Raw genomic sequence first — 22927 nt, forward strand, 5'->3', positions numbered from 1 at the left:
AGCGGCCCAAAATTTCACTGTCGTAAATGATGGTGCAGAGTCCCCATACACAGAATCCAACTCATCTTTGATTTGCGTAGGCGTATTGCCTTTCAAAAACAAATATTTAATGACAGCTCGATACTCGATTTTGTCCATTTTCACAAAAACACTCACATCAACTTACTCAAACGACTGTTACATAACAACTGCGAGTCCAAAATGGCTGAAACTTCGGTGAGTAACTGTCAACAGATGAACAACGAAATTCACTAGCTTTTATTTACAAGTGCTGCTATCTTCACGTTGAGGTCGGAAACTTTTCAGACCACCCTCGTACACAAATCTGTATTAATTTCTCTAAGGTGACGCGAGAATTTTCGTAGAGGGATTGAAGTTGATATGAATCAATTCAAGGGATTAAGTTTCGGTGTTTTCGTGAATAGCAGCATCCGACAGCGCTCATGGGAAGATTATTCGCCGATTATCGTAATCGGCGTTTAAGTAATCGTGGAAAATTTTAAGCTGATAAGGACGCTACCCTAAAGACTCTAATGGGAGGCATTAACTGACGAGAAAATCGCGTTGAGTGGCAAGTGGCACGGGAAAGCGCCTGCCGCCAAGTGCCGCGGGCACTTTTATTATCCCCGCATATTGCTTTATGCAATTAAGCGTCGTTATCTCCTTGTCGCGGCAAAACATAGTGCCGCTTACCGTATTTATGTATACTGCCCCGAACCCCGGCTGCAATTTTTATAAAATAGGACGCGTTTCCTCCTTCTTTTCCTGTGCGGCGAAAGACGCAAAACAGTGTCTTGATAACATTCGACGAATCTAACGGATGTTATTATAGTTTGTTTCATTTTCTCGTAATGTAGTTTCCAATATATTAGTCAGGAAATTAATCGCGAGGAGAGACAGATAAAAATGTTCAAAGAATCCCTCCTGATAAACATAGTATCCTAAAAATACACATTCACCTCACGATTGCAATATGTGCTTTCCGTGTAAAATTTTCTGAGACCTAATTATACCGATATACCTTATGACATTTCTCTCTAGTATGCTTTACGCTAATTTTCCGTCGCCTCCGCCGCGTTTATTTTCCGCATTCGCGCCGTCCGTGTAAATAGCGGTAATGTTAATCTCCGGCTAATGCCACGACTCCGGCGCGAGAAGATGCCGAACGTGAATTTATCGATTCTCCTCCCGTTCAGCCCTGTTCAAATAATAACAAAGCGGGAGTTTGCCCTTTAAAGCAGCCATCCTAACGAGAACGGAACACAACGATGTGGATCAGGAACGAGGAAAATAGAAGCGAGGAAGCGAGAGAGTCGATTGTCGCATAATTTATTGCGAGCTTTCAGACAGCTCGCTAATGCACCTGGAAATACAGGATACTTGATCAGCTCCCTAATACGGCTGCTATGCACCGTTCAAATGCATCGGAACAAACGATTCGCCGGGTCACTTCACAGTCGCCATGCCGCGGCTTTATTCTTCATGAAAAGGAGAAGAGAGAGAGAGAGAGAGATGAAAACAAAGCGCGTAAGAATGCTGCCTGTTGCGGTCTCACGAAAGGCGATAAATTCACCATTTCTCGTGCGATATATCTTCGCATCAATTATCCCTCCTAAACGGTTCTTAACTTTCTAAGATATATGTGTGTAAACGCTTAAGCGTAAATCTATGTCCTATGTAAATCGCGAATGTACGCGCTACACCGGAGAGAGCCTCGCATTTTATGTCGAAAACAGGACGCGTCGCGCGAGGTGTTGCAACGATGGCGGCATGTATTATGCGGTTTGGGGCGGGGCGTGTTTGTTAATTGTACTTTGCTTTGCACGCCTCCTTAATTCCCGCCGACGTAATTTGATCGCCGAGATTGTTATTCGGCCGTTACGCGGCGGAATTATCGCAATCCATTGCCGCCACGTTTACGCGGCTGTTTACGGTACCTTCGTGGAGCACAAGAGAGCTATGTACTGCAGCGTAATTCGAAGGAAAATTGCAAGTTCGATGATCACACTTGATGTATTCGCGTGGAATATTATTACACATCTGCCCTCGATCTTTACAACTTCACGCGACATGATTATTTTTCTTTTTTTTTTTTGACATACTGTCGAGTACACGAAAAGACAGCTTCTTAGACTTTACTGACTGATGGGAGAGTACACAAATTTTGGGGAAAATTTTCACTCCTCGATAATGGACGTTTGACGAACTCGTTTCGACCTGCGCGAGATCGGGCCATCGAGAGCTTTTCATGGGGCGCTGATCGACTTTTGATGAAATCGAGGAGCACCCTCGATGAATATTATTACCGCGTAACATGGGCGTCGCCTGTCTACTGACGACAGTTTGCGCCTCGTCAGGAGCGGCCATTTTCCGAGGTTGTAAGTCGATAAGCAACACACGAAGATTCTCGCACAGGGGCTATCGGCTTTTATCATGGAAGCATATTCAAGCTCTTATCGGTCGCCGTCGGCGTGTCTGCTTGCTGGGCACGAACGCCACTTTTGTATCGGCAAAGAGACATAAAATACGCACGACACGCCGTATCGGAAAATCCAAAGACACCGGCAGGAAATCAAATCGTTGCGGCGCGAAGCAGAAGGGAAGACTCCAGTATATCGGGATGACATTTCAACATTACGCGCTGAACAAATATCCTTTAACTTGGTTCGATGAGATTTTCTGATGCCGCGGGGGGAACAGGGTGAACTTCAACGATATCTCCTTGCCGGCCCCTTTGTGCCCTCGAAATTGCACGACATTCTTTGGAAGCTCGCCGGATAATATTGTATACACGCCCCCTCACACTATCCGCGCGCCAAAAAAGAAAAAGAGGAGGGGAAAAAAGGAAAGAAGAAGCGCGGTTCGGATGAAAGCACTTTTTCCCCCCGGAAGGAAAAATTTATTCAAAGCGAAGGCCGTGGAGCGAAGCAATTAACAATATACCGCGAGCGACATTAAAGGAGCATCTCGTTTTATTCGACAAGCTAATAAGAGCGTGAAACAACACAGCCGTCTAAAGCTTTGGCCTTTTACGTGCCGGGGAGAGAAAGAAGGATAAACATGAAATTAAAAGAAAAAGGAACAACGGAACTATATATTCTACAAAATGATCGTATCACGCTTTCAAGAGGAAAAAAAGCCTGATGCAAATAGCTTTTGGCTTCAAGCGGTGTTTTGCTTTCAAGACCTTTCGATTCGCGAACTGTTGCGTAGAACGAATCGCGATTCAGTCCTACACTATTAGACTCCTAATTTCGGAAGTCGGCGGTTGAGAACTTGGGAAACTTCCGCGAAGAGTTGCTCTTCTCTCTCGGGCTTTCAGGCACGATTCAGTTTCGGGGTTTCCATCTCCGATTTTATTGGATGTCTCGTATGTTAATATCCTTTCGCGGTTCCGAAATCGCGTATTCGCGCACCGTCGCCTTATTGCCGCGACAAGTGCGCAGTCAACGCTGATGAGAGGGGCGGCGATGAAAGTTTTAATCATTTCATTCCTGCGGCGTGTTCAGCACTCCCCCGAAACGCTGTTACTAATTCCGAGGTCAACGGCGGAGGCGCTTTATAGTCGACATTTCGCGCAAATGAAATCTCCGCAGAATGATGTTAAGCACGAGCCATATACATATATAATACTCGCGTGCGCAATGATGACGACGACAAGTGTCGAATGAGATTTTCCTTTGAACGACTTCACTCGGTCAGTCGCCGAATCCTCTAAAGGGAAAGGGAACGGCTGAAACTGCTGTTCCATCGATATCGCTCGAACGTATCATTACTCTGCTAATTTATACAGATACAGGCTCTTACATGCACGGACTTTACACGTGGAGTATTAATATAAATTAACGAGATTTCAACGTCCTTTCCCGGAAGAGATACGAATAGCGGCAAAAATATGATCGCGCCGGCATTTTTCACTCGAACAAAGAGCGAACGAGCGAGCGAGAAAGAGAGAGAGAGAGAGAAAAGTAGTGAAAAATTTTCACGGATTTCCCATATATTGTTTAACCGTGATCCATTGATTAATGTGTAGAATTGCGCGTGCGGGCATATGTGCGTTTAAAAGGATATTCTAGTTTGAAAAATCGCAAAAAAGGTATTTTTTCCGGAATTCTTTATAGGAAAATAATTCTTTTAACCTTATTTTAACAATATATTTTTATTGTTTAAGTAACAAAAGCATCTTTCTTTTGTATGTTATATCCTGGTCATTAAGTGTAAATGATTATAACTCTCTTAAGCGTCTTCTACAATGGCAGTAGGAGTAGTAGTAAGAAATAAACAGTAAGTAAATAGACCAATCACAATTGATTATTTTTGAAACGTAAGAATGGAATTGGTCAATTTGCTTACTGCTTATTTCTTACTACTACTCCTACTGCCATTGTAGACTACGCATTAAACCCATTCTACAATGATAGTAAGTAATAAGAAATAGGAAGTAAGAATAAGAAATTGACCAATCACAGTCGAATATGAGAAGAATAATCAACTATGATTGATCAATTTCTTACTCTTACTTCCTACTTCTTACTACTGGATTTGATATCTAAAACGGAAAAATATTTTCTTGTTCAGAAGAAGTGTATATATCGTCTAAACTAGAACAAGCATTATACATTTATTAGTTCTTTTTTTTTTTTTTAATGAAACACTAACAATATTTTGAGAGAAAACTAAAATTTTTTAATAAAAAGGCCGCACGCTATCTTGTCTAGAATAATAATATTGGTTTAATTCTAATTCAGACGATAGCGATATTTTTTCTAAATGAGAAAATTGTTGGTTCAGATACTTAGGAGAGCCAGAATTATTCGTACCGACCGTATAAGTTTTTTTTTTACGAGCTCATAGCGACCAAGAAATAACGTACAAAAAAAGGGTATTTTTATCACTTAGACAAGAATATATTTTTATATTCTTATAATTTATATAAATAAATCTTAAAGGTTTATATAAATAAGTCTTAAAGAATATGCAAAGTTTCCCGTTATTCGGTTTATTCGTTACTTTACAAAAAATTCCGGAAATGTATTTTTTTGCGACCTTTCAAACATACTGCCCTCCAGAACACACTGCCTAAATATGTAAATATACCACTGTAAATATTCATGATTTATGGAGATATATACACGTTCAACTAAATTTTATAGAAGATTCAATCATGATACATACACTTATGTATGTGCGCATACACACACCATATACACGTCTATGCGCGCGCGAGTAACCGTTAAAATTTTACGAGAATTAAGCTGGATTTCATGTGAAAGCGATGAAATCCGCCTTCAGCGCGTAAACTCCTTAGCCGCGCGCGCGAGCTTTACTGCCCAGTAAATAATAGCCGCGTGTGATTGGTTCGTCGCTCACGTGCTGCAAATCGTAATTCCGAATTCCCGCGACGACGATCGCGGCGAATTGTCTCTGTCACGTTGTTAAGCTAACTTAACGCGATAAATTAGCCTACCATTAAGTTGTTCCGGATTTACACGGCCCTGCTGACTGTTTCCCTTAGACGCGACATCCGTTACGGCGTAGCGCGAAACATTACGCTTCTACAAAAGAGTAGAACACATTTATCTCTAAACAGCGTGCAAAATGTGTCGCGCGCGCATTTCTTCCTCTATAAATTTTTTAACAAATTTGCTATGCAAATGTATCTTCGTTAAAAGAGAAAGATACACCTAAAAATTTCTCAGAAGAAATCTTGACGGAGATCGTTAGTTATATTGCGCGATATTTCTTTGACGTTAAATATATTTCTTAAGTAATTTAATTAGGAAAAAGTATGACTTTTCGTGCTAGTTTCAAAATTCCCTGTAGAAATTAAAATCAAGGTTCCCGGAAGATACACCCTGTGCTTGTCCCTTTTTAACGTTACACGACCGCCATCCCCAAGTTTTTAAACGCGAGTGAGCGGCGACGCGCATAAATTTCAAAGAACATCCATGTTGCCGAGGAAATGAGCGCGAAAACGTGCAAGCCCGTTATTTCTGCAGATCCGGCGTGTACGAGAAAAGAAGGCAGTCTGTTTGCGACTCTCTTCGCTGGTATCGAGCATGAAAGGAGCGGCTTAATATCAGAAATGCCCGTTGCAGGCGCATATGTAAACCGGGCACTCAGTCGCGTGCGGGAACGTTAATTGGAAGCGCGGCGGAAAAAAAACGATCCAGGCGCTCGTGCGACAAACAAAACGAGGAAGTCGAGTGCTCTTACGACGCGTTTCCCACAAGAAAATTCGATTAAAATGGTGATTCGTTAATCGAGTCCTGACTGATAAGCCGCTCTTGAGGAAACTGGGACAGATCGGATTAGGGTAGAATATGTTTCACGTTTGGAAGCCAAAGATCCTTCGGAATACCGACATGTTGACATTTTAATTGACAAATAGCTACAGAGGCGTGAAAAAATTAGGGGGAGAATAATGCAATTACTCGCTACAGCTTTCAAATATATATTCGTGTGCACACAGAAAAAATACCTACTACATTCAAATGTCACTTGTTTTAAGTATTTCATAATTTATATATCCGCAACTCTATCACAAATTCATGAGCACTAATTTACTCAAAGTACATTTTGGATCTTAGCAAGTTTAGCATTTCAAACAAGAATATTAAATTTGTGCAAACATACAGCTTGTCTGCTACATAGAGTCAATTTTTTCTTCAATAAAGTTTTATAATATTCTAGTAAAGAAAATAAATTCTTCTTTTGAGCACATAACAATATAAGCTTTTTATAAAATGTCTGATGAGTATATTTTAAGATTATTATCAAGAAAATATTTTTTGTTAAAGACATAAGCATTGAAAAGAAGAAAACCGAGTAATCGCTTGTCTTAGCAGTAGAATGATATTTTTCTGTATGCGCTTAACAGATTGTGAGGGGAAAAAGATGATGGGGGAAAGAGAGTGTGTCGAACTGCGGTTGATTGTATTATCGCTTAGACTAATATACGCAGCGCGATATTGACCGCTAAACTGACCGATAAAAATGTAAATATAAATATATCACTGTAAATCGCTTTTTCACAGTGGTTTGCATAAATCGACATCGAGCGAATTTATTGCTATATCTGGATTATCAGTGATTAATAGAATTGATAATCACAGAAATGGAATCAATGTGAATTCAATGAGTTTACACAATTTTCAGTATTACGATACCGAAGAATATGAGATTAGTCGAAACAATTGGATGGCATTGGGTACTGCGAAAATGAATCAATTTAACGGTAGTGGTCGTAAATAAATTATCGTATTTTTTCTTTCTTTTGCCGATTCACCTGCACGTACAACTCATCTTCAAACAAACCTCATCCAGGTTAACTCGTGTTTGCATAAAAGCGCAGCATTAAGTCATCAAAGTAATTTTTGCCGATGTGTGACGAGCGCAGTACCCATCTCATAAAACCATTAACAACCACAATGAGACTTGTTTACGGGATGACGCGAGATCGTTAGGAAACGCCGATTACGTTACATCACTGGGAAGTATAACGATGCGGGATTTACTTCCGAATCGTAATTATCCTCTATTTGGCTCTATTCCGACTGTCATTTCGATTGTCGTGAGTAAACAAGAAGATCACTTTTGTGCGTTCCGCGGCATTGAAAAGTTTGTGAATTCGTCGAGACTTCCTATATACAGATATCAATTTCCGCCGGTAATTCTCATTGTACGGGTGCGACAACCAAGTGGAGAGAACTCGACCAAAACGACGCGACTTGCCGAGGTTATTTCGCAAGCGAGATCCTCTCTGTGCCGTCCGTGAGACCGATCGACGTTTCTGCAGAGCGCGTGTTTACCACCCTCAACCGAGTAAAAGAAAGAGCGAGACGAAGAGAAAGAGAGAGAGGCAGAGAGACAGAAACAGAACGAGGGCGAAAAGCAAGAGAGGGAGAGAGGCGCGACGTAAACACAAGGGGCTGCGAAAACTGCCAAGTAGGTTACTCGTGACAACCCTCGCTAGGACACGAACACAGAGAGTGGCCAGTTAACCCCTTAAAGCGCTGCGCCCTCGCTCCGTAATATACGCGCACTCTCCACGCGTCGTTTCGATTCGCCCCCGCGTCTTCGGAAGAACGCGCGAACGAGCCAGGATCAATTGGACGAGTCAGTGGCGAAAGGGTTATGTCCGATACTCACCCCCTGTGCAAGCTGCGTCCGATAACAACAACAATTCTGGACGCGACCGCGACGACGACGGCAATCACCAGCACCGGCACTAGTACCACCACCACCCACGGCGACGACGACGACAACGACGATGACAACAACGGGGCAGGGTTATAACCTTACGCGCTCCACCGCGAGCTACCCTGAGGACGTCTCCGTGGAGCAGTCGCGAGGCGTCGCGACGTGCACGCGTGAACAGCGGGCGCGACGTGTCGTTAACGAGACGCGCGCGCGCGCGCTCTTTCTCTCTCTCTTTCTCTGCCTTCTTCTCTCTCTCTCTCTCTCTCTCTCTCTCTCTCTCTCTCTCTCTCTCTCTATCTTTCTCTGTCTCTCTTACTCTCGTCGATTTCGTCGGTGCTTCGAGATCCGATACGGACGTACCGGAGGAGTGTACACCGGAACGGAATGGTGTACCGGAGTGGTGTAGCGGAGGAGCGCCGCGAACGATCAGATAGGTGTTCCGAGAGGGAACGCTCTCGAGCGCCGCGACGCGCGTCGACGACGGCGACGACGGCGAGGAGCGCACGAGAGTAGAGAACGGCTCTCTCGCTGCTACCACCACCGACACCGCCCTCGCGCCTCGCCACACATCGGGCGCGGCAGGAACGCGCCGTCGCGACGCCGCCTCGAGAATACGCAAGCGCACCCCTGACGCGATGCGATGCGACGCAACGTCGGGGGTCTCCGACGACGCCGTCGCGCGTGTATACTTTCTCTCTCTCTCTCTCTCTCTCTCTCTCTTTCTCTCTCTCTCTCTCTCTCTCTCTCTCTCTCTCTCTGCCTTCGTGCGGGTTAGGTCCACTACGGACTGTGATAACAGCCGACAGGGTGCGTCCTTACCCTCGTCTTGAATGGGATTACCGTGTCGGAGCCGTTGGGCGAAATAACAGTGGAGTGAGTCGATATATTTTTTCAACTTTTCCGAATTTTTGTTTATTGTTGTAGCTGTGCACTCTTGCGCGGTTGCTGTTAGTTTGCAGGGGACGCGTAGCGACACAACTCATCGGAAGTTTTATTCCAGCCTTCGGTTACCAGGGTATGCACATTTTAAAAGGGTCACGTTTTTATGTTAACATCTCCCGTAAAAATATAACGACTGATACTAATCCTTTCTATAGGCAAATTGGAAAGAATCGATCCGCCAAAATCGATTTCATGGGATTATGGAAGTTGGAGGTGGAGGGGGGTTGTTAAAGAATACTCGAATTCCTATCTCATTGTGTCCTATTCTCTCAATTCTCGGTATGTTAATATTATTTTGTTTTTTGTGATAGATCTTTTGTTTTTGTAAATGTGTGAAATAGAATGATTCTATCAAATATTTAATAGAGAATGCAAAGAAATTTCACACCTATTGAAAAATTATTTAGTTTCATTAAAAAAATTGTTTAAATTATAATCTTTAGTTTCATGAGTTACAAATTCATATCTGTGTAGTATTCGATTTCTCAGTTCATATCTTTGACGTCTAGAATCAGGAGAGATCTAGATCCGAAGCTACTACGTCGAGAGCGTTTACATACACTTTACTTTTAATTGACTCAAAACTGCTGACTTGATGGATTAACTCATTTTTGCGCGACATTATTCACACATTTCGCGGATCATATTTCACGCACTTGACATTTTCTTCATCTAATCTTTGCATCTCGCCAAGTTCGTTCTTATTGGGAAGTTTCGTTGACATGTGTTTTGCCTCAATGTGTTTCGTCGACATGTGTCACCTCATGATTAATCGACACAGGTCTTGAAAATCACTACAGGGAACTGCTCATGCCTACGCCGATATACACGCAGCCACACCACACAGGTGGCCCGATAAACTCTACGAAATTCGACAGGCTTCATTGTGACATCATCACCTTGTTTTCGCGTATTCACGATCCGGTGTTCTTTGCGTTAAACAAGAGAGAGCGAGCCTGAGGGATCGCGAAGGACCTTTACAGGCAATGCAGATTCGATTAAAGTCCTCTTCCGACGTGAGAAACTTTTCCAATCAAACTGGTACGTGCTGGCGCGCCTTTTTTTGCCTTCGGTTTTTTCCCCGCGGGATTTTTTCCCCTTCCATACGAGCGCCGTGACCGGGACCTTAACGCGATCGGATAGTAATTATGTCGGTATCAATTTAACTGTTTTCGATTTTTAGTCGCTTCGTCCATGAGAGCGGAATAATTGATGAAGGAAAGAATCGCACGAGAGCTCTCCACCGCTCACTTTTCCTCCCCCCCGTCCTTGGACAGATCAAGTAGAACGATGTTTATCGAGTTTCCGCGATTTTCTTTTCCTTATGTAAATATCATTCGTGAAGATGTTCGCGCGCGCGCGCGTAAGATTTTAACGGAGAATGCGTCGTGCTCGATCGCGTTTATCCGCAATCCTATCTTTGCAAAGCGCATTATTGCGTATACTCAGCGATTTACGCGCCTTCTTCTTCAACGCGCCACATTATCCTGCGGACAACGTATGTATAGTCGATTGCAAGTCGGTTTTCACACACACTTTATCGGGGAAAAATTTTCAAGCTGCCAGAGCTGAAGGTCACTTCTGATATGTCTGCATAGTAATAGGAAATGAATATATATAAAAATTATCCCTCGAAATACATATAATTTTCTCTTAATTTGAAATTAATTCTCTCTCTCACATTCTACAAATATCACACCTTGTACGGCTACATCGGCTGCTGTCGTAATCGATTACGCGTACACACGTGGCTTCCAATTCCGACGACTTGAAACATGACAACTTCATTCGATAAAAAGTGTGCAAACCGATTGGCAATTGACTACACACGTGTATGTGTTTTATTGTCGAGTTACAATCGAATTGCAGTTACACGCGATTATAAAGTTGGCAAGTTGGTTAATAACGAGAGAAAGACATGATATGACCTTTTGCTGCGCGAGTGAGACAAAACGCGAGCATAAAAGATTTCACAACACTTATAATCGATAACACGAGAGGCGTCCCATGGCGTTGCAATGAAACTACACGGTACATTTCCTCGGCTTCGTGTAAGCCAAGATGTACTTGGCTTCGTCTCTACGCCCGTGCTAAATGTCTACACTCTCAAAGGATAGGAACTTTCCCGCGAGACTGTCTTCGAAGTTTTCCGAACGAAAAGCAGAATCGCGCTCAGCGAGTGTATCCGATCGGCGAACGACGCGAGTGCATTAAAACGAAACTCCGGCTTTCTCCGCGCAATTCTCCTTTTTCAATGCTAACGAAATTGCGCACGCGGCTTCTCGCGGCGACTCACGACCAAAGTTAGATTAAAAAACGTCACGCGCCACTCAGAAATCGTATTCGCGCTTTTGACATTACGAAAAGAGATCCTTTTGGGCGAATGCTTCCCCTTCATTTGCGGTGGCCCAGCAGCTCTTTACACGAAGCCCCGCCTGCCTCTCCTTCTTTTTTACGCCAACTGCCGCTTTAATGTCCAGGTTGCCGAGTTCGTTTCCACGGCAGCACGCGGTAATGGATCAAACTGTTTAAGCTCGCTCTAAGAGGTTTGCCGAGTCACCGAATTTGCTTGTTTCTCTCTTTTTTTTTTTGTTTTTCTGTTCATCGCGAGGCAGTGTGTACAGAGATTGATGTAACGTCTGCGTGTCCGTGAACTAATTAAAAAAAAAAAATTTCGCGAAAAGATATCCGCTTATTCGTTACTACTAACGAACGACTGACTTTCCGCACGTGTACAGTGGGATCTACTTTCGGCGTTTATTACGTGCAACAACGAATGACCATTGGATATATGTTTTTGCGTTATTTTATACAAAATAATATAATTCCATTATTCTGAAAATGAGAACGTGATATTGAAAATTAACAATTATTGTACAGTCAAGGTAAAATACGTATGTTTCACGGAGAGAGAGAAAGAGAGACAAAATGGAGATATATATATTTTGATTAATATTTTGTAAAATAATACGTGGGTATTTGCTAAAATTAATAGTTACTCATTCACGTGGAAACGTTACATCTCATTATCTTCTTTCTTCCTTTCTATTTCATATTTCTATATTATATTCCATCTTGTCAATTTGCATGATATTAAAATTAAAATTATATTTAATGTCCGCAACTTGAATCGCGCGTCCTCTTAGTCGATCATTCGTTGGTGCATTCATTGCGTTTTTCCAAAAGGACGATTAGTATTCCGTTGACGTTGCTCGGGATTTACGAAAGCAACGGGTGGACGGTGAGATCGGGCAGAGTCTACGCACGGACGCGTGATAAATTGGTTCATCATACGGATGCAGACTGACATGATCTATCTGCCGGTCGGCTACGTTCCACATTGAATTCCCCGATGTTGGAAATAAAATGTACGTACGTGTACACACGCGCCAAGACTACGTGAAAACGCCTAGCCGACACGCGAAAGGACACTGCATCACGGAATATTCCTGCTAATTCCCGCTGTAAATAATTTCCACGATTTCGCACGGCACTCTCGCGCGCTGTATCTCGAATCCGAGTGCGCTTGCGCTCGCGCAAGTAAACTTATCGTGGAAAAGCGATGACTCACGAAATTCACGATAAACCGTTCCGCCGATCCGCGAAGATACGATGGCAACGATAGAAGCTGACGGTTCTGCGGGATTCTCGCCTGCGGAACGTGAGGCCCTCCTGGAAGTCCTGGACGAATGCGCGGACTCATTGGCCGTTTACCAAAACACCCTGAGACAACTGGCAACCGTCGCTAACGCTTTTCCCGAAATTGGGTATGTCGAACGAATAACGTAATAAAATGAGGTTATGACGTTCTCTGTGTACACCGCAGGATTTCGGGAACGTCAATTCTACAGTCACTCGGCGAAGACGACGCCGCGGGGACGACGAATTCACGGAGGGTAGCTGCGCGTGAAAAGCTTCGGCAAGACAGGTTGTTTACGCCTGAAAGCGTAAGGCCGATCTACGCAGCGACGGATTCACGCGGATAGACGCAACGAGACTCCGGAAGAGGCCTAGATGCGTTACATAAACGAACAAATCGATATCCGGGATAATTAAATTTTAAATGGAACGAGAACGTGAATGATAAATAAATCCTCTCTCGAGTTCCATCATTTTGACTATGTCGTTCAAGCAAGCGTTAGCGCATTGATAGAAAAAACATCTAAAAAATAAACAATACTTGCAGGTATCTGGTAGGTACTAATAAACAGTTAGGGGAGCTAAGGTGTTTTAAAATTTATATTTTCTTATTCACAAAGTATTTTGTATTAGTATAAGCAAATATGTGTTATATACCCATTCAATATAGTTTTTATTTCTTGGATATTTTTTCTCTCAGAGTATGCCACATGTAGCGATAACGCTTTTCATTCTATTGCATATTCCTATTTTTCACTTGTCTCATTTAAAATGTTATTAGTCGTGTTAACTTCACAATTCTTCTGATCATTCAAATCTTCAAACGGTATAGAAATGTGAATTCACTATTCTCATTGATCTAATTCAATTCTAATAACGTCTCATATTCTAACGACGTTATGGAATGTGTGTGTATATATATAGATATATATATCGAATTATTATAGATTACAAGATTATGCCGCAAGCCGCCACGATCCGTCGCTGCTCGATACGATGGCGTGTAAACTCGACAACGGGTAATCCGTTCGCGCTGATACTAAAGGACGTACAGTTGCAGTTTGTACGTGGGCAATATAATACGGGACTTGAAGCGGGAAATTAGCGAGCGCGGTACTATCGAGGTATTAATCGAGGAGATCGAGAGGATCACGTCGCAGGAGAAGCAGGAGCGTCTTTTATTGGAGGAACACGATAAGGTGCAGGCGATCGTGGACGAGTTACGAAAGGCAATCGCCGATAAGAAAACGTCGAACGAAGAGGCGGAGGAACACTTAACGAGGAAGCTCACTTTGACGCGGGTATATAAATATCGTAAGACCGACAATCGCGCATGAGATGCAATAAATTACGAATACCGGGCGAGCGAGCGAGCGCATAACGACGATGAATCATCAAGTTTTACCGTTTAACTATTACTCAGTCACGATGTAAGTGTGGTCATGTTGAACGAAACTTGTTGGCAAAACGTTAGGACGAGAAGGAGAGGCTGAAACTAATTAAGGACGCGGAGATGAGATACGTCCGAACGTGGGAAGAGGCACGTCGCGAGCAGAATGTACTGCGCTACGAGTTGGAGATGGACAAGCTGGCCAAGGCTCTCAACGATTGTAACGTGCGCGAGAGGAACGAGAATCGCGTGAATAGCGAATTGATGCGCTACTTGACGCAGCGTATAGCGGTGAGCGCCAACTTCTTTCCTCTTAGTGCGGAATAAAAGTTCCAGACAGCTCGCGCTCGAAGACGCAAAGAACTTTGAAAGGACAGTCGTTAAAATCAAGCCGGGCGATGTCATTGCTCCTATATATATATATGCATGTATATTCTTTGATGGAAAGATTTCAAGCGTCGCGGAATGAGTTCCCGGTGATTCAAATGTTTCACGATTTTTCTTAGCGAACATGCAAATAGCGAGATCTGGTGTTTCATTGAGAAAAAAAGAGAGAGATAGAGAGAAAGAGAGCAAGGGAGAGTGAAAGGCGTCAATTTGTCCCGAGTAAATTTTATCGACGGAGTTTAAGACGAGACACACACACACACACACACACGCCCTTATAGAGATAACAAAAATATTTGCTTTGAATTTACAGCTCATCGAGAATCGAATCGAGGAGTGGCGATGCAGGTATGATCTTGAGAAGAAAATGTACGAGAAGGAGATCCGTAAAGTCCGCAATGAGATAGAAGATGCTCGCGCGAACCTGGAGGACCTTACAACGGAGGTAATGACTCGCGGCTCAACGCGACTTCCGCGACCACGCTACGAGAAATATTTTCATTTCATTCTCCCGCGACGCGCGGTGGAAACCCGAGTGAGTAATTCAATTTGCATTCCGCCGCTCATTATTTCGGCCGTCAGCGTGAATCTTAAATGCCGGATGAGAAGGATCCCGGCCGGCAACAAGCACAATCACGGGGTCTTATTTCGCATTCTCTGTGTGACTGGTGGATTTACCGCGTCACGTTTCGCCGTGAGCCTATTGGCAATCAGGCGCGAGTAACTTGCCTATGCGAGTTTAAAGGGCACGCCGAAGTTTCGCCGGGGAATCGATAATTCGCGTCGAGCACGTGTCCGCCGAGATTCGCAGGAATGTCTCGACTATCATTATCGATAGCCGAATATTCGAATGCTAGAACTCCCAAGATTCGCTCCTACGTTTCGTATGGGGTGTACATTTGAGCGGGGACTGAACCATACCGATCGAAAGCCTGTGCATTGATTCTTTGATATATTCAACTGCTAATCCAAGTGTGTTATCTTTAAACGCATAAGCGTGTAATTAAGCTGAAGCTCCTTTTACACGTTTTTTACCATCTCAAGTCATGTCGTTTAGCACGTTTCAAACGTGTGGATTATAATTTAATCGTTTTGAATGACGTGACTGAAATCTGTAAGTAATCTGTAAAAGAAGTTTTAGTCATAGTAATACGATTAAGTTTGTAGTGTGTATGTTAATCTTCATTAACAACACATTGTTAAATTAATAGTAATGCTAAGAGCTTGACAAGATTTCTACCGCGTGTTCGCGCACACATTGTTCTTCGAATTTGTACCCATTTTACGTTCCCACTTTCTTTATCGAAAATGACAAATGGAACGTCGAACGAAAAATCAACGAATATTATTTCAAGTGAAATTAGGTCAGTATACATTGAATCAAACAACGATCTATTCATCACGCAATAGTTTCCTTTTCGATAACATCTCTCTCTCTCTTTCTCTCTCTCATGACTAAATTTTTCAGCGGGTTTCTATAGCCTAGCTTTTAATCGTACATTAGTCGTGTATCGGTTATTATCGATCTCTCCCTTGTCTACGACGGTATGTGATCAGCGTGCAAAGCTCACGAATCCTGTGTGAAAGCTGTACTTATTTCGAGCGGGACAACGAGCCGATAATATATGTCGGTAAGCTCGCGCTGAAGTAGGATACAGCGGTTATTGTGTTACAGTACCGCAGTAACCAGGAATTCATCGACACATACCTTGCGGAGCAGGAGGCGCTCAGAAGGCAAAAGGAGCACGAGGATCACGTGCGCCGTAGCGCAATCAGGATGCAAGCCTGGTGGAGGGGCGTTATGGTGCGCCGGAAGTTGGGGCCGTATCGACCAGAGGAGAAAAAGAAGAAGCGGGCCGTTAAGACGAAGAAATAACTTTCCCGACTTGAAGCCCTTAAACGTGTACACCGCGTCAACTCTAATTCGTTCTACTTGATCGGGTAGACGGCTATTAATTTATCAGCGACTTGATCGAGGTCGCGACTGCTTAATTGATCTCCCGTGCTGCTAATTCATTCCCATGTTTGATTATTATTCATATCACTAGAGTACGTGAGTTTTGGAGAAGGAGACAATCTCAATTGGGAAACTCGAGCGTCGACTGGCCGCGGGAAAAGTGCGTTGAAATTATTTTCGTTTGCTCATCGTCGCCCGCGGTCCGGAAGGAATCGAAAAGGGAATAATTTTCACGCGGGCGTTACTTGAAAATGATTTTCCTCACTCGTAAAGAAAATATTGTGATCCTGCTTGTCGCACGCGGATATTATATTTCCGACGGAAAATATAATTTGTCTTTATTTTATTTTTCCTACTCATATCGACACGATATTCGCGAAGATCGCCGTAAGCACAAACATCAAGATTAAAAAGCACGAGATTCATCGTTAAAAAATGCGGAAAATTGCGCGAATAACGACGTAGCGAGCGAAGCGACGCATTATCGGCGGCGATTTTTTTACGATAACGAAACGCAAATTTCACGAATCGCTGAATGCCAATTCGGTTCTTCGCGGAGCTCCTTCGTGACGCAACACTCAGAGTACTCGAGTATTGTTCACGCAAGAATCTCATTTCCCGTGCAGCACTTCCTGGATCCCGCGGCGCGTTTCTGAAACGCCGCATGAAACGCTGTAATAATCGACACGGCTATCTATATACGGCACGAAACGAATATGGCATGCACGCGTCCATGCGTAAAAGTAGTTTATATACGATGTTCCTTTTCTTATTTTTACTAGCGTATACACGGAGAGAATTGTGTGATAAAAATTACTATAAAACTTTGTAACTGCGAGAAGTAGATCGACATTCCGCAGTAACTGACTACCCTTTCATTTCGTACGTGTACTGTTTACATTTTAGGGACTGAAATGTTAAAAGTTTTTCTACGTTTCTTAGCAAGACGGACTTTACCGATAGTCTATTTCCGCACTACTAGACAAATATAGTAAAATTTGAAATTTTACTTATATGGAAAATGGATTATAATATTCTCTCCATGCATTTGTTTAAAAGTGTACTGAGAAAGTAGCAGCTAGGGAAAGTGCGATAACATACTTCACTCTCGTGAGAATATTTTCTAAATAAAACATGCACGACAGTATTACGGTGCACTTTCGTATGAAACATCGTGCTTTTGCTTTGTTGCGACTTAATTAATATGTGCAGAATATTTTTTAAGAAGTTATTAGTATAAATTAAGTAAAAAGAAAAGAAATAAAAAAATAGGTTGAAAAGAAAAGCAACTTTGTGTGATTGAACCTTATACCTAATAATTTATGATGTACGCATATCCGCGAGTTGTGCTCGTATACTTCTAGATATATTGAAATATTTTCCGAGTACCATTTTACCCGTGTAATTTAAGAGACGCGAGCTTTAAGACGATCTGAGATCTACCTACTGGCGTCGTCTACGATACTAGCAGTCTGCTGAACATCCTAATCTAAGTGGTGTACTCTCTAGCTGGCGACGAAAACGGCAAGCCAGTTCGCCAGCATTTTGAAATACCCTTTTTCGCTTACCACAAATGCACTAGCGTGCTAGTAAAAAGGTATTGTGGAAACTACACTTAAGAAACGCGATTCGCTGCAGTGTGCAAATGCACGTACAGTCCGTCGCACTACGGCGCTTAATTTCAATGTAAGCGTCGTAATTCTAGGCGTTTTCCCTTTTCGTAATACTTCCGGAAGGCCTAACACACACACAACCTATCGATCACACGCGTACAATATTCACGATCGATAAGAGGAAACTAAAAACATGCATGTACACGCACTCACACGCGTTGCATGTTGTATTATAATTTCAGGTTTTTTTTAATTAACGTGGTTTTCCCTTCCTTCAGACTTTCAGCTTACGAAAATCGAGTATCAACGTGCTTTTTACGTACCACGTGGTCCCCGAAATCTCTACCTCCCTCCTCCTCTCTCCCGAAGAACAATAAAAAAATGCGTCGGTATTTACTAAGTAGAAACACTGTTTATATAAATACAATAAAGATAACAAAATGATTACTTCACGTCTCGAGTTGACAGAATCATCTTCCTTTCGCCTGGCAATTTTTCAGGTGAAGGTGAAAAATCGTCGGGTCGTTTTTGGCTGATTCTTCGATACGGTCGCATCTTAAATAAAACATTACGCGGAAGTCGATCGATTCCCGCCTTTTGCCATCGCTCGCGCCATATGCGAGCTTCTAGGTAGTTTCATTTTTATGGAACGGTTTACCGGAAGTACCGCGAGAAGGGGGAGAGAAGAGAGAGAGAAAGAAGGAGAAAGAGACAAAGAGAAAAAGAGAGAAGTTTTAATCCGAGAAAGTTCGAGAATTTAAGGCGACAGGGATGTATGAAGCGCTGCTTGTTTCTCCTCGTCGCGGGAAAAGCGCTCGTCGAGAACCGCGACACCATCGAGCCCTTGCATTTTCCCTCGTGAGAAATTCACGAAGCTACAACACGTAGCTTCGACCCGCTACTAGCGCGAAGCGAACGAAAGCATGCAAGCTCACCCGCGATCGTGCGGCCAGCCACCTCCTTAGATTACGATATAAGGAATGGTTAACGCGATGTGGCAGTGCACGCACATGATAGTGTGCTCGTATATATAATAGATATATGTGTATGTATATATATAATATATATATGCATATATATGTGTGTGTGTGTGTGTGTGTGTGTGTGTGTGTGTGTGTGTGTGTGTGTGTGTGTGTATGCAATTGCCTTGCTGACCCAGCTTTCGTACATCGATAAGATATGCTGAAAATGAAGCTACTCAAGAGCCTTGCAAAACCACCCCTGTGAAATTCTGCAGCTTCGACTTTGATCATCGCAAATCTCTGAATTAGCGCGACGAAATGTTATACGAAACTTGTCACGTTATATTAACTTCTTACGGTTGGGTGGCCCGGAACAGCCGCGTCATTTTCGCGGATGCATTTCGGACAGAGATTGAAACCAGCATAATTTCGTCGAGTTGAATTTTCAACGTTATTAATATGGAAAACAAATATGATTTCCTTGCGCGTTACTGTCGCTTTTTGCCAGAGATTATTCCTGCGTGTTTACGAGTTCACGAGCCACCAAAACTTTAACACAATTCCAATCGTATGAATACAAAGGAGAAGTACGAATGAAAATCTTATGTCGCGAAGTGCCATCGCAGAGTGACAAGAACAAGTGTATACTGGATCTTTCATCATTTTGATAGCTTGGCTACTTACAACGTATTCAGCCGCCTGCACCTTAAATCTTTACCACTCTCTAAGTGGTATACTCGGAGAAGTTTCGTGTTAAAATATTAAATACTTTTTGTTTGAAATATATTTTTTATCTCATATATTGAGAGAAAAATATCTAAAAAATAAAAAGTATTTATTTTGATGAGTACTAATAACATATTTACTTAAATTTAAATTCTTTTATATATTATTAAATATATTATTACTTAAATTTAAATAATCTTATTACGTAAAATATGAAAAGCTAAGATTTAAAAAAATGTATATTTTCTTATTTAAACTATTTTTCTTATTTAAAATATTTTTAGTACGAGTAAATGTTATTAGTATCCACCGAATAAATATTCTTTATTTCTTAGATTTTTTCTGTCATTGTATAGTAAATACAAAAGAAAATTATACATATTTTGTATTCTATTTTTCAAAATTCTTCAAATAAAATACTGATAAAGAAAAGAGAAATGCTTATTCAAGCAGAAAACTCTCGCTGTAGGAGGAATTGCGCAATTATTTTAAATCGCAACTGAAAAGGCAAATGCGTCTACAAACGAAATTATCTGCAAGTGCAAAAGCATAATGTAAGCGTAACGTAAACACTATTACCGACAAAATGTACTCGACAAATGTATTCTGCTAAATATTGCGAGATGCTAAATATTGTGGCGACATGGTGTTCATGACTTTACTTTCGGTGTTCATGTATTTCATACTTGAATTTTAAACTTTTCGCATGGTGGCTTTTAGCATGCGCCAGCGTGGGTTAATGTAGGCGACCGAAATCGCAATTAGACATTCGAATGATCCACTAGATTAGATACCACGCCGGCATTCGGACAATCCCCTCGAACGTGTGAGAGACTCGCTCACGAGTGATTGGCAGAACGCGCTGGGCGAGCCCAGGCTTCGATAATCAGACGGAAATACCGGCCTCCGAATGTATCCGCTTGATTGAAGCATATCAACGCATTGCATCGAGCAAACAGACACAACGTCAGCATAAGGCGAGACACCGGCGAGATTTTGTACGAAATCGAAAGCCGCGATTTTTTACTTTCATTTTCGTGTTACTAGAGATGTTTACGAATATCTGAGTCGGCGTGTGGCATAAGTCTCTCCGATGTATTCTCCAAATAAATATCTGATCGCGTTGAGAGTATGAAAGATAAGAGAGGAAAAATTATTCAAAACATTGACTTTTCATACGGAGAACTCGAGCCATAAAATTTTTCATACGCCACGTATGTTAATAGCTCGCGTGATTCGCCGAAAATGCTTCATTGTCATTGGAACGTGTACCAACGTTGACTTTACAACTCTCGCCGACGCCTCATTTCGATAAACCACTATTTTCTGGTTTTTTTACTCTTTACTGCCCATAATTTCTCACGTTTAAAAAATGTTTCATTTACATATTTGAAATTACATTATTTAATACATATAAAGAAATATTTCATTTTTCTAATCTTCTATTTTCTTAAAATAGGTGATAAATATTAACTTTTATTACTGCCAACATACTAAAAAAAGGCAGCCATATTATGACTTTCACGTCACATCGATCAAAACAGGAACAACACATTCATATTGAAGATAAATAATGATAAAACTATATTGTGACTTCAGAGTCTCAGTGAGCAGTAGAGAGTTAACTAATTCGTGACGACGCGTGCCATTGAATTTCGTCACCGGGCGCGAGACTATCGGACAATCAATTGCGCGAACCCAGAGATCTAATTTACTCACCAGTCGATGTGTCGCCATAACCGTCGTCGCCGACAGCTCCGTCTCTGCGGCACACTTTTTGCACTCGAGGCACTCGCGAGATACAAGTCTGTCCAGGAGGAAAGACACCAACTGATCACGATTCCGCGACGCTAATTAACACGATGTACGATAATCGGCGGTCTTGTTGCGTTTATGACGCACTCGCAACGAGCAAACGACGACGCGGACACGAAAGGTCGGCCGACTCTACTCACGACACTCCCGACACTCGTTGGATGCGCTGCTACGGCGACATGCGAAAAATTCGAATTATCCGGTGGCAACTTCACGACGCTACGGGAATGCCACCTCGCGACGCGAAACACGACGACCGCGAATTCGGGCACATACACCGAGAAATAGCTGATCACTGGGGCATACCTCAAGTAATACGGAAGTTCTCACTCGACAATGTCGATGCTCGATCGCCCGAGCGACGATGATTCTGCGGATAAATAACGCGTAAACCGAGCACTGCTCAATAGATCGAAGACGAACGCCATACCGCCGGCCGGCTCGGGACACGCGATACACATAGGCCACATCGATATCGGAGAAGGACGACACTAATTAACGTTAATTAACACGTCGCGGTGATCGCACGTCACTCCCGACGCTCGTTCGTAAGAGCGAGATACTCTCACGACGCGAAAAATTCGAGAACTGAGAATACCGATCTTCCCAACAGCTCGCGCTGACGAACGCGAAACACTGCGAAGTGAAGTAAACACGGGCTGACTTTCTCCCCACCGCGCGCGACTCGAACAAAAAACCGCGCGACGCCGATTGTGCCGGTAGTGACGCCTGCCCGAACTATCGCCGCGATCCGTTGTACGCTCCCAACGACCGCGAGCGTATTCTATCTTCGTCCAACATCCAATGAGCAACAAAGATAGAATGACACTCACGTTGGGAGCGTGTAACGGATCGCGGCTTATATGTAAATAACTATATGAAAACATCGCCGCGCGTTTAAATGTGACGTCGCAGTGGAAACAGTTAATTATCGACCAGAGGTTTTTCATACGATTCATATTTCAGTTTCGATGAGCAAACCGATATGTCAATACAATTAATAACCGATTAGAGAAAGTGTTATCGCGATATTAATTTCTCTCATAATCTTAATTTCTATCATAAAATAAGAACAAATGAAAAAAAGAAAACAAGTAAAAATAAAGACCTATACAATAAAGGAATTTCATCATACCGTCTTCTAGGAATTTAAATTGTTCCCAAAGCCGGAAGACTAGATATTTCGACTGTTTGCTTAGCGAATGACCGAAAATTTATGACACTACAATGATTAAAAGTAGCAACATTCTTTATTTATAAATATGGCATATGTTGCAAAATTCATCGAGGAAAA

At 42.5% G+C, this 22927-nt stretch overlaps 2 protein-coding genes across 13 annotated transcripts in view; one reads left to right on the forward strand and one right to left on the reverse strand.

Moving 5' to 3' along the window:
- Positions 1 to 22295, reverse strand: part of LOC116849366 (acetylcholine receptor subunit alpha-like) — a 93964-nt gene extending 71669 nt beyond the window's left edge. For 4 of the 7 annotated variants that reach the window (XM_032826455.1, XM_032826450.1, XM_032826459.1 and 1 more), the window contains exon 1: positions 21538 to 22293. The gene's annotated coding sequence lies outside the window, so the exon portion shown is untranslated. Of the gene's footprint in view, positions 1 to 8151; positions 8459 to 8562; positions 8721 to 21537 lie in introns of those variants that run through there. The other 3 variants (XM_032826452.1, XM_032826451.1, XM_032826457.1) reach the window with 3 other exon arrangements.
- Positions 8951 to 18021, forward strand: LOC116849369 (dynein regulatory complex protein 9). Of its 6 annotated transcripts, none has more exons than XM_032826473.1 (8): positions 8951 to 9217; positions 9300 to 9423; positions 9945 to 12911; positions 12971 to 13072; positions 13838 to 14084; positions 14258 to 14464; positions 14874 to 15005; positions 16236 to 18021. In XM_032826473.1, the coding sequence occupies exons 3-8, from the start codon at positions 12757 to 12759 to the stop codon at positions 16434 to 16436; spliced, it is 1044 nt and encodes a 347-aa protein (XP_032682364.1). In that variant the 5' UTR covers positions 8951 to 9217; positions 9300 to 9423; positions 9945 to 12756; the 3' UTR covers positions 16437 to 18021. The 6 variants fall into 6 exon arrangements, with proteins under 6 accessions (XP_032682364.1, XP_032682366.1, XP_032682362.1 ...); XM_032826475.1 differs by having other exon boundaries at positions 12331 to 12911; XM_032826471.1 differs by having other exon boundaries at positions 9300 to 12911.
- Positions 22296 to 22927: the final 632 nt, after the last annotated feature.

Source organism: Odontomachus brunneus, unplaced genomic scaffold (genome assembly GCF_010583005.1).
Source record: "Odontomachus brunneus isolate Ranch 3 - 2012 unplaced genomic scaffold, Obru_v1 Obru_scaffold_113, whole genome shotgun sequence".
NCBI classification, from domain to species: domain Eukaryota; kingdom Metazoa; phylum Arthropoda; class Insecta; order Hymenoptera; family Formicidae; genus Odontomachus; species Odontomachus brunneus.